Source organism: Seriola aureovittata, chromosome 19, assembly GCF_021018895.1.
Source record: "Seriola aureovittata isolate HTS-2021-v1 ecotype China chromosome 19, ASM2101889v1, whole genome shotgun sequence".
Taxonomy (NCBI): Eukaryota; Metazoa; Chordata; class Actinopteri; order Carangiformes; family Carangidae; genus Seriola; species Seriola aureovittata.
The window spans coordinates 3205587-3218009 of record NC_079382.1 but is presented as its reverse complement, the minus strand read 5'-3'; the positions used below and the strand labels follow the sequence as shown (position 1 = coordinate 3218009).

General features: G+C 41.3%; 1 protein-coding gene across 4 annotated transcripts in view; it reads left to right on the top strand.

Moving 5' to 3' along the window:
* The window catches only part of ncoa1 (nuclear receptor coactivator 1), a 49592-nt gene that overhangs the window by 30657 nt on the left and 6512 nt on the right, over positions 1 to 12423 (top strand). For all 4 annotated transcript variants that reach the window (XM_056405105.1, XM_056405101.1, XM_056405103.1 and 1 more), the window contains 9 exons: positions 1714 to 1880; positions 2465 to 2571; positions 2718 to 2895; positions 4993 to 5172; positions 6520 to 6612; positions 7244 to 7384; positions 8574 to 8721; positions 9935 to 10913; positions 11225 to 11452. In XM_056405105.1, coding sequence (XP_056261080.1) covers positions 1714 to 1880; positions 2465 to 2571; positions 2718 to 2895; positions 4993 to 5172; positions 6520 to 6612; positions 7244 to 7384; positions 8574 to 8721; positions 9935 to 10913; positions 11225 to 11452 — 2221 coding nt within the window. The remainder of the gene's footprint in view (positions 1 to 1713; positions 1881 to 2464; positions 2572 to 2717; positions 2896 to 4992; positions 5173 to 6519; positions 6613 to 7243; positions 7385 to 8573; positions 8722 to 9934; positions 10914 to 11224; positions 11453 to 12423) is intronic.

Here is a 12423-nt window from a genome sequence, read left to right as displayed (position 1 = left end):
CACACACACACATGCACACACACACACACACACACACACACACACACACACACACACACACTTCTTTTTTCATGTTTACCACATACCTTGCTGTAACTCGTCGGTCTGGAAGTATATTATTGCAACTGGAGAATAAGGGTAAACACAAGACTGTGCAAAGACTCTGAGGAGGCTTGAGTTTAAGACTGATTTCATTTATTTTGTACCAGTGTTGAACTTACAAATATATGGTAACTTTTACACTTACATATTATGAAAGCAAATAACAGGCAGTCAGTGCTGCTGGGTGAAAAAACCACTGCACTAAAACTGTATGTTGTGATGTTACTTTTACATTTCACAACAAGAAAATAATAATTCAAACCACCTGTTGTTTGAGAAAAACAATTTTCGGTTGTTCCCTTTTTGAACCTGCAAGTCTTGTCTCACTCAAAAAATGTTTGTTATTCTTATGTTTATGCTAAAAAATGACTATTTTCTGACGTTTCATTATCAGATTTTTTAAACTCTCTAACCTCAGGTTCATTCGAGCTGTGTGACCAACGGTCCAACACACAAAGATATTCAATTTACTTTCACAGGAGAATAAAAAAAACAAGAAAATATTCAGTATATGAAGCCAGATCCAGTAAAACTTACTTGATTTATTGATTGACTAATGATTCAAGAGAACCACAAACCACTTAGAGTCAGTCCTACTCTTTCTTCACCACCTTTTCTCTCCATATCTTTCTATCTCACCCATCTAGCTCTTGGCAATTTCCCCCTCGTGTGCCCCCTCCTACCCCCCCTTCTTCCTCTCAGCAGGATCTCCTGTACAACGTGAATTATTAAGGTTATTCTTGTCTGAGCACATCCTCCTGGTCTCTCAGCAGCTTCCCATTTTCCTCGGTTTTCTTCCCTTCTGTTCCTGTCACTCACAGCCGACAGTTTGACAAGTTAATTACTGAGCGAACGCGCTGTATTTTGCCCATATTGACAACTACAGTTTTCAGTGTTGGCTTATTCAGAATGTGTGATCTAAAGAAATCCCCAAACAGAATATTTGAAAACATTTCATCAAACATATATGTTCTATATATCAAATGATGATTTTTGTCAACAAATACATTTGAGTAACTGATTTATAAAAGTTATCTTATTTTTATTTTTTTTGCTTTATTCATTTGCATTGCACTTTTAATTTCATGGTGTTCCTACTCTTATTGATTCCGCCTTCTCCGTAATCAAGCGTTGTTATTTCAAGTAGTTTTGAGGTTAAAACAGCTGAAAGAAATAATGGACAGAAAATTAATCTGCAATTATTTTAATAATCACGTAATTTAAGTCGATCGCAAAGCAAAAATGCCAAATATTTGATTATTTCAGCTTTTCAAATGTGAAGATTTGCAGCTTTCCTCTGTTTTGCATTCTATTAAATTGAATAACTGAACTTCTGAACTGAACTAAAGAAAAAAACCACACAATTTGAATTATTTGTGTTGAATTACCTTGGATTCTGGAAAAATATAATGAGTTTTTTTTCATTGTTTTCTGTTGCTTTATAGCCCAAACAGCAAAAAAATTGATAATGAATAAATTACTGGTTGGTTGCAGCCCTAACATTTTGAATTACAAGTCACTTCAATTGTGTATGTTTGAAAAAAGGACCAAATGCGAGTGATCTCGTGTTTGAAACTCATGTTACGTCCATGTGTGTGTCTGTTGCTGCAGCCTGGAGAAGCGGAGACGGGAGCTGGAGTGCCGCTACATCGAGGAGCTGGCTGAGCTGCTGTCGTCCAACATGGGCGACATCGCCAGTCTCAGTGTCAAGCCCGACAAGTGCCACATCCTCAAGAGCACCGTGGACCAAATCCAGCAGATCAAACGGCGTGAGCAGGGTGAAGGAACACACACACACACACACAGACGCAGATACACACACACACACACACACACACACACAGACGCAGACACACAAAGCACATGGTTAACCGTGAGAAGTTAAACCATGATCTGTGCTGTGAAGAAGTTTGCACACTCGGGTTTTTAATTAATAATTTGAACAAAATTAATTATAGGTTTTTATTACACTGAAAGAATCTTTTTTTTTTTCTTTTTTTTCTCAAACTAATAAAATTCAAATAAATGAAAATGAACTGTGTATCTACCCACCTACATCACCTCTGCCACCACTGTCAAATATTTATCAGAATGTGATTTCTTTATGCTGATCATATCTCATAATCACGTTTTATCCACAGACTTTAAGAATTCATTTACATCGTAATGTATTCTCAGTACATATACAGTATATATGGAAAAACATTCAGAAAATATACACCTTTTTCGGAGTGTATATGTTGATGGCTTTGGGGTTTAAGTCTCAAACTTTCAGATGATTTAAAGGTGTACATAGAGACTGTGGCTACTTCTTTTGTATATGTATCCACATTGCTGACGTGTGTTTGTTTCCTCCTGACAGAGAAAGCAGCTCTTCTGTCTCCAGATGACGAGGTGCAGAAGAGCGACATCTCCTCCAGTAGCCAGGGGCTGGTGGAGAAAGAGGCACTGGGGCCCATGCTGCTAGAGGTGAATAATACAAACACAGCATATCTTCCCCCACCACCACCACCACCACCACTGCTGAGTGTTTTACTCCAGCTCAACACACATAATCTGATTTTCTTCTGCTCCTCCTCTTCCCTCTGTTCTTGCTCCTTTTCCTGCTCACCCAGGCCCTCGATGGGTTTTTCTTTGTCGTCAACCGGGAGGGCCGCATCGTCTTTGTCTCTGAGAACGTGACGAGTTACCTCGGATACACCCAGGAGGAGCTGATGACCTCAAGTGTCTACAGCATCCTCCACGTGGGAGACCACAATGAATTTGTACGCAATCTGCTGCCCAAAAGCCTCGGTGAGTGAGCAAGGACCGTGGGTTTTAACTGAGGAGGAGGAGGAGGAGGAGTGTGTGCAATCTGCTGTGTAATACTACATATCCTAGCATAAGATGCCAATGGCTATTATTTTTTTAAAGATATTTGGTAATTATATTTTCAGCGTCCTCAAACTGGACGGTTTCCATGCCAATGAAACCTATTAAGGAGGCAATAAAACTCGGGAGAAGGGCTTTGGCAGCAAAATCAGTAAACAGTCCTTAATACAGATAATTAACTCGAGGCAAGTTTGAAGCTGAGGCAAGTTTGAGGAGCTATGAAGAAAGGTGGGAGGATGAAATACGGAAATTTTGAATTAACACAGTTGTAAGTGGTCCACACAGTGCTGGCAAATGTGCTAGGAGAGGAGAGAAAGAGTGGAGTAAGAGCAGAGAGGCGGCGCGTGTGCATGCTAGCGCGCGTGTGTGTGTGTGTGTGTGTGTGTGTGTGTGTGTGTGTGTGTGTGTGTGTGGGTGAGTTTGAGGAGTGAGGGAGGAGTGAAACAATGAAACAATGACTTTCTTCACTGTGATAATGTTATTTTAATTTTTAGCTGCAACCTTGAGAGGAGATTATAATGAAAACGGAGGAGGAGAGGGGGGTCGTGTGAGGACGAAAGATAACAGGGTTCAGTAGGCGACAAGGTTGAACTGTTGTATTTTCTGTTGATCTTTTTAATCCTTTTTAATTCGGAGCCACAACGGCTCTGCATTCTCCAAAATATACTCTGGCAGAGAAACTTGATAACAAATGGATTTTTTGCCATTATTAGTGAACTTGTCCACACACATATTATTCTCACAGGAGGGTCCTTCAGTGCATCTTGTTGTAATATTTTTTTAAGCTGCTTACTAAGGATTTGCAAATATGTTACTCTTATGTACTGAAAAAAGCAAAACACATTGAGGTTGCGCACAGGTGAAACGGAGGAAAATTACTCATTTGAGCTCATGAAATACTTTGTGTTTTAGGTGTTTCAGTTTAGGGGGCGCAAAATATGGAAAGAGGGAATGGAAATTCACACAAACAGATGCTGCCTCTGATTTATCACTGCTCTCTTGTAAAGCAGTGGTCAGTGGAGAAAACTGTGACTGAAATGTAACGTCTGTAAAAAGCAGGTGTAAAAGCAATAGCAGTGTTTTTAGAGTTACAGTCTCGCGGTTGTCTGCCTCCACCACTCAGACTCAATACAGGTTATATCCCTGTTTATCTAGAGTAGAGAATTGCTGTGTTAAGTTTTGAGTAATGGCTAAGTGGCTAATGGCAAAAAGTATTTTGTGAGGTCTGATGACCTTGACCTTTGACCTTTGACAACCAAATTCTAATCAGTTTATCCTTGAGCCCAAGTCAATGTTTGTAGCAAATTAAAAGAAATTCCTTTACGGAGATATTGCGTTCACAAGGCCGAAATCATGTTTTGCGAATTTGGCTAACTCTGCTAAAGTCTGAAATGTATTTTTGCACAAAACAAAAACTGATCGTGTCCCCAATCACCTGTATTGAAATCACTGCAAGAGACAATCTCTTTATAGTCAGTATGAACAGAAGGAATGATGACAGCAAGCAAAACTAGTTCAGTGGCTATATGGGCAGCTGGCAACTGTTTTGAGACAGATCTGGAAAAACTGAGAAGCTTTCTAAGTAGACCAATATGTTGTTGTTTTTTTTTGTTAAGTAAAATTTTTTTTACCATAAATCTAACCAATCTTTTTATTAAGCTTAAGAACATGAAGTGATTGAACTAATATTTCCTCTCACACAGCTTCCTTCTTTCAGGATGAATGTGCTCTTGCAGTTCCACAATCGTTGTCTTCTCTCTGACAAACTTACCACACTTAGCAGCAGAAAACATTAACTTTCAGACATGAGCAATACGCATCAAAACAGCCCAGCATCAGATCAGATCATATTCAGCAGGATGTTATGCAAATCAGATGATCATTACAGCCCACTAGACTGGTGGAGCCCCTGATTTTAATTTGCAACAGATCTGGAACTTATGGCAGTTTCTTGTAGATTTTCCGCATCAATATATATTATATATGTTTTCTTTTTTTTTTTTCTTTCTGTTGGTCCAGTAAACGGTGTGCCATGGCCACAGGAACCTGGCCGAAGGAACAGCCACACCTTTAACTGTCGCATGCTGAAGAGGCCGCCGGACGAGGCGGATTCAGAAAATCTGGAGGCTCGGCAGCAGTACGAGATCATGCAGTGTTTCACCGTTTCCCAGCCGCGGGCCTTGCAGGAGGAGGGAGATGGTATATGCAAACACAGTCTGCAAGCTTTTCCTACACAGAGTCAACAGATGTTTTTTTTTTTTTTTTTTTAAAGCCAGTTTAAATATATACTCAGGATGGCAGCAAGGAAAGCTGATTATGATATAATTATAATATGTCTGTCTGTATTTTTCCCCTTTATTTTATTTCATATTTTGCCTTTAGCTCTGTTTTGCTGTTGTTTTGAACATCGCACATGAGGTTAATTTAAAACTGGTGCAGCTCTTTTGTCTTTTCACATGTTGGCTCAGTCATTCAAACTGATGTGGCTCGAGTTGATCTCCAAGATTAGAGCCTGTCACAGAAGATCGTGGAATCATGCAGACCCGGGTGTGACTCTGCTACTGAGATATTTTAGTTGCCAGCAGTGCGTTGTGAAAAGTGTACATGGATCCTCCTGACCCCTGGCACTATTATTTCAGAATAAAGGTTTAATCTTTCTTTCAGGTACTCTTACGACATTTGTATCTATTTATCCTGTAGATAGTAAATGTGGGATATGTCAGAAATTTATCTTATTTAAGAAAATAATTGGTTTTCCTCTCTAAAAAAAAATGTAATCAGTAGTTTTTAATCTTCCATAGTTTTTAGTCAAGGTTTTAAAACAAGGTCCCACCATCACATTCCTCACTATCTAACCAGTTTGGACATTGAGCAGATTCTTGGGAGGACATGTCATATTTGGGAGCCGCTGGTGCAATGTGCAATGGTCTTGATAAAATCGTGTGATGTAGTTCCTGCATTGCAGATTTACTGTGCTGTTGAGCTCCAGTCATTTTTACAAGAGCTGGCCTTGAGGTTGTAGAGTTGTATTCACAGTTTTATAGAAGTGAGCTGACTGTCACCTACTTCTTTCTATTTTTAATGTTGATTTTAAGTCCCTGCGTCTGTTGTTTGCCTCACAGATGTGATTGACGGCTCACTCAACACATCTCCAGGTTTTGATTGGCTCGTTTATACAGAGAAACCAAAATGATGGTCAGACTTTTGGGTTTTGACAGGTTGTCATGTATCTTCTGCTGTTCTGTATGTATCTGAGAGGATTTTAGAAAAATATAAATCCGGTATTTTATGTAAATTCGATGACGAGGTTCAACTTGATCATGAGTTGACGAGCAGAGTTCACTTGTCTAGTTTCATCACTGTGCATTCTCATGTTTGAGAGTTATGACATTGGCTGACACAAGCACCATATCTGTGTTTTCTTTGTTTGCCCCTTTGGCTTATTTCCATTGGCTGACAGTACCCCACACACAACACACACACACACACACACACACAAACACAAACACAAACCTCACCGCTTGTGTCTTTTCTTTCTTTCATCAGACCTGCAGAGCTGCCTGATCTGTATTGCCTGTCGGATACCTCGCACCCAGCCTGTCAGCAGTGAGTCTTTCATCACAAAGCAGGACCCCACAGGTAACACACGCACACACAGGGTATGATATTGATATGATAGTGAGGACTATAAATATGTATACTGCACATCACCACCTAATTAATGTGTATAAAGTAAATCATTACGTTACCCATTTAGAATTTATTCCAGCTGTATTTGCACTCTGCAGCCTTGCACTGCTGTATTCTGTACAGTTTACAGAAGCATTTGTATAAAGACATTGTTTGTTACTGTTGTTTGTTATATATTTTTTTCACCTGTTTTCACATGTTTATGTTTGCCTATCATAGGTCAGTTTTGCTGCTAGTTTTTAGCTGCATATCTTTCTATCTGTCTTCTGGAAATTGTTGTTGTGTGTAAGTACACAAAGAGCAACAAACAAACATTCTATGTATGTGTACAATGAATGATGATATATGTGGTGTTGTTGACAAGGGGTCAAGGGTCACATGTATTGTGGTAGTATGTCTGAATTGGACTGAAAACCAGACTAAAAAAAAAAAAAGTTCAGAGGGAAAAAAAAAACAGCATTTCAGGGTCACAGACCTGTGAGCACTGGATGTGTAGAGGTCAGTGCAGATGTTGAAATCGGTGCGTACTGATCTTCTTTGTGTGTGTCTGTGTGTGTCTGTGTGGGGTGCTCACTTCCAGGGAAGATCATCTCCATAGAAACGAGTGCTTTGCGAGCAACAGGCCGGCATGGCTGGGAGGACCTGGTCAGGAAGTGTATCTACGCTTTCTTTCAGCCGCAGGGTAAAGAGCCCTCCCACGCCAAGAAGCTGCTGCATGAGGGTGAGTAGCCACAATTGATTGTTGGAGCTTCGCTCCCAGAAATCATTGGCACACTCTCTGCCAGCTTTAGCCATGGTTACCAGAGTTTCAGCACTACTTCAGTGCCATTATAATAGATTGAATTGAATGCTAAATTTCAATAACTTTTCATACTTGCAGCACATGTTTTTGTGCAAGATGAGATATTCAGATTTATATAGCACAATGCACTGAATAGATTGTAAAGGAAAGCAGAAGAGAAAGGATTAGAATAGACAGTCAATACAATTACTTTTGTACTTGATTCCACTGCTGTTTGTTTTTAAACTATTGTATAAATTATTCAGTCTATAAAACATTAGAAAATAGTAAAAGAAAAGAATGCCTGTTATAATTTCCTGGAGCTAATACTGATGTCTTGAAATTGCTTTTTTGGCCAACCAAAAAGCAAAGATATTTCAATTACTAGTAGCAAGAGAAAGAAAAGCAGCAAATCCTTGAATTTGAGAAGCTGGAGACATTTTATTTTATAGATTTTTACAGGTTTTTTTTGCCTAAAAAAGGAAAACTCTTGTGCTTTGCTATGATAGATTGATTTGGTCATATTCAAACTTCTAACAGCAAGGCAGTATTATCACTCTGTCCACTACATCTTGAGAGTGATCTAGGTCGGTTCTAAAAGTTTAAAAGCTTGCAGCCGAACTATTTCACATAAACATGACAAAGATGGACGCCCACTCAGAAACAAAATCCTCTGGTTAAAAGTCTCTGCAAAGCCTAATAAGACAATTGTAGTTCAAATAAAAATATTTCATGATATGTTCAAATTTTGTCAGATATGGAGCCAGTAAATCACAAGGATGATAGGATCAAGCCGAGGTGGAGCAAATTACACAGAAATGTCTTTCTCATTCCATAGCAAATGTTTCCTCTTCATGCTGTATCACAAAGTGAATGGGAGACATCGCTAACGTACTTAAATCAAGCGTTAAATGAAAAGGATAATTAAATTATTAGCTATGATGTAAAGGTATCACTTAGGCCTTAGGGGGGAGTCCGAGCTCTTGAAGCCTGGACACATCTGGGGAATGAAAACAGGACATGAGACCAAAGTCTAAACACTGTGTTTGTGTGTGTGTGTGTGTGTGTGTGTGTGTGTGTGTGTGTGTGTGTGTGTGTGTGTGTGTGTGTGTGTGTGTGTTTCCAACAGTGATGACCCACGGCAGCGCCATCAGCCCGCTTTACCATTTCACATTAAGTGATGGCACCCCGCTCAGCGCTCAGACCCGCTGCAAGTTCTGCTGCCCCCCCAACCCTGACGTACAGCCCTTCATCATGGGCATTCACACTATTGACAGGTACTGTGATGGACGGACACACACACACAAATATACAAGGTTAAATGCACGCCACTGGTGCATTGAGATCCTTTTTTGGATCTAATTCAAGAATAGTTTTATAGCAGTTTGTCAACCACAACTGCAAAGCAAACAAATTAGGCCTTTTTCACAGCACACACTCTGACTTGTCATGGTAGAAAAAGTGTTAACAATGGCTCCGTTCTATTCAAGCATCCCAGTAAGCCATGACATTGTGACAGGGAGCCAGCACGCACAATACCAGGACCATGAAACTGAAGCCGCTAAATGGAATGCAGCCAACATTAATTCTATGATTTAATTTATCCGCGCTTTTCCTACTGTGACACGTGAAAGTGTCATCTTGGCATAGCATTAAGTGTAAGAGCTTAATTTAGCTTCATGACACTGCTGCCCAATTATGTGCAAATTAGTCACAATTTTTACACATTTTGAAATTGTGAGCGTGGGCATGATGAAAAGATGTGATCACTAGGCTTGAAGATGCCCAAGGCAGACATTTTGGGTATAAATTAATTGACTTAATTGCACTTATATATATATATGAAGCTGTAACAGTTGGTAAACAAACATTGATTGTCGTTGTCTAATGTGTGCGCATGGATGGTGTTGCAGATTATAGCGGAGTCTCCGGGTTCATCGTGGTTCTGGGAAACCTGGATCTGTCAGATGGATACTGTAGCATGTGTGCTCCTTATCCAGGTGTCTGATCATTCACAGGTGCAGTGTCAGCTCAAGTTACGTAGTAGTTAGTAAGGCAGACAAAAAAATACAGTGATAGCCTGTTTAATATTGATTTTCTGTCTGAAATAAAAGTTAAAGTCTGACACTGCGAACACAGAGGACGTGTTCATTTTGCTGCAGTTTTCTTTTGATTAGAGGGGGATATTTAAGAAAGCGACCTAAACTGTTGTGTTAACTCACTCAGAAATGAAAGAGTCAAAGATATACCAGCACTGGTACATATGATCTAAAAACTTGGATTATTAGAATTGAATACTGGAAACTGAATAACCAAGTATCTCCATGTTAGATGTAAAATCACGATAAGTCTCAAAATTAGAATACTTATCAGCACGTAAATGTGCACAGGATTAAATTTGCGCCTCTTGAGTTTGACAGTGTGTGTTCCTGTGTTGCGACATGTTCTCCTCAGGTTACAGTTGTCTTTTCTTTTCCTCCTTTCTCCTAGGGAACACAACACTGCTAGCTCTCAGGAAAACACTAACCCCAGCCTTCCACCGACCCTCGGCAGCCTTGCCCAAACTCCCTCCCGCTCCCCAACCCTTCCTCCCGGCAGCAACTCAACCCAAGTTTCAGGCCTCGCCAGCTCAGGCCTTCACCCCAACAACAGCAACGCCTCCTCCCACGGACATAACCCAGCCACACCCACAGGCTATCTGACGCCCAGTCGGACGTGTCCCCAACAGGTCAACAGTCCCTCTCCTTTGAGCAGCCCACTCACAGCCACCCCTACCTCTTTTATGTCACCCAGGATGCCACGGGCCAGCCCTGGGTTAGGGGGAAGCCCTCGGGTACCAGGGAACCCCTTCTCTCCCTCCACACCAGGCCTCCATTCCCCAGCCGGGGCACTAAGCAGCGGAGGCAGCCTCAACCGGCAGCAGTCTAGTGGTGATAGTGGTAGTGGTGCCAGCGGTGGGTCGACAGGGTCCTTCTCCTTGCCCTCTCCTGTCCCTCAGAGACAAGCCAGTACACCCACCGGCTCCTCTACTCGGCCTCCATCGGCAAAACCCCCAGAAGGAGGCGAAGGGGGGGGAGAGGACTCTGTTAAAGCCACCCTCCCTTCTGCCTCACAGCTGGGTACCCCCAGGCTCAATCAGCTCCTGGAAAGCAATGGGACAGCAGTTGAATCTAACAACAGCAGCATCAACTGCACCTCGTCACCTCATCCTCCTAACCCCCTCCCCGTCCCTCCGTGCCCTGCCTCCCACAGTACTCTAACAGAACGACATAAGATCCTCCACCGGCTGCTCCAGGACAATAGTCCCAACGATGCCACCACCACAGAGGAAGGAGTCAACAAAAACGAAGTAGAGATCAAGAAGGAGCCGCCCGCCAGTCCAGCACTTAGCACAGTAGCTCCCAAGTCCAGCTCCAGAGAGCCGCAGGACCACCAGTTACTCCGCTTTCTCCTGGATACAGACGAGAAGGTTACCTGTACCTTTGTTAATTCTCTGATGAGATTGTGATTTTGTAAGATAACACTCCTTTTATTTTATTTTAAATGTTGTGGAAAAAATTGATAAAAAAAACAGCTAAGTAGTATTAAGTGGCCTAAAATAAATTTCCATGTTTTGATTGTTTCCCTTGATTACTGTCAGTGTGAAAAAGAATAATCATTTAATTCCTGAAAAAATAAAATATAAGCCTTTATATCTGCCCTGTAAAATCCAAATTATTTAACTCCTGGAGTTATGGTGCCCTGAAAAATATTAACTGAAACGATCATTTGTTTTTGCAGGACCTGGGAGACCTGCCTCCTCCATCTGCCCTCAGCCTGCAGACGGTTAGGGTAAAGGTGGAGAAGAGAGCCAGCGGGGAGGGGGTGCCGTGCTTAGGGTCCACTGTTGCAGCGGGAGGTGCAGCCAAACCTGCGGGAGTTTCCAGCAGCTCGGTTTGCATCAGCCCCAAATCAAGTCCTGTCGGAGAGAACCGCCGGGACAGCCGCAAGGACAGCAGAGACTCCACGGTACAGTTGTTGGTGATATTAAGAGGACATTGTCACTTCCAGCCAGGGAGCTGTGCTTCTGAAGAGTAGGCCTTAACAGCAGGATTTCAGCTGCAACCAATAGCAGATATGTCCCTCTATCATTCACTTAAGTCTATCACTTCATGCTTGATTGCAGGATTGTTTTTAGCTTACCCAGGTTTGCAGGGATCCAGTTAAGTGATGTCTGTTGTAATGAGCCACTGCAGCTTTAAACTAACAAAACAACACATTTAAAGGTTAAAAGATAAGAGAAGTTTAAAAACCTCACTGGGGGTCTGCTGCAGCAGTGATGCCCAACTCTGGTACTTGTACCCCAGGGGATACTCTTGCATTTGCCAGGATTTAATAAAAGGCTAATTTTCAGAAAAACTTATAAGATAAAAATCAAAAATATATGTCCATATATTACTGTTTTAACATGAAAATAAACACATAAATAGGATTAAAAATTAGTGTGGAGCTGATATTCAGTATATTATATGTATTTGTTGTCACTATACCAAATAAACTACAAGCTATGATTGGCCAGTAGACCAGACACACTTTCCACCAGCCTGAGTCACTTGGCTTAAACTGTGCCAAACCCCTTCTAACTTGGTCCAGTCACACCGTCATGAAACCCAAATCATAACAGTAATGACCCAGTACCCATAACATGTGTCCACCAAACACGCCTGCATACTACTGTTGCTGTCAAATTCAAGAATAGTGTCAAAAAGAATATAACACAATTAAAGACTGAAATTTTTCTCCTGAGCTTCGTTCCTGCATTGGCAGTCTCCTGACAGTCGTTATAAATCAAGCTGAATGTTTATTTTCTTGGACTTTGTCTCCACTGTAGGCTCAGCTACCAGCTGCAGCCTTTGAAGCTGACTGGCCTTTGACCTTTTGTCTCTCTCCATCTCTCTTTCACTGATCATGTGCCCCTCTTTTCTCCTTACCCATTATTC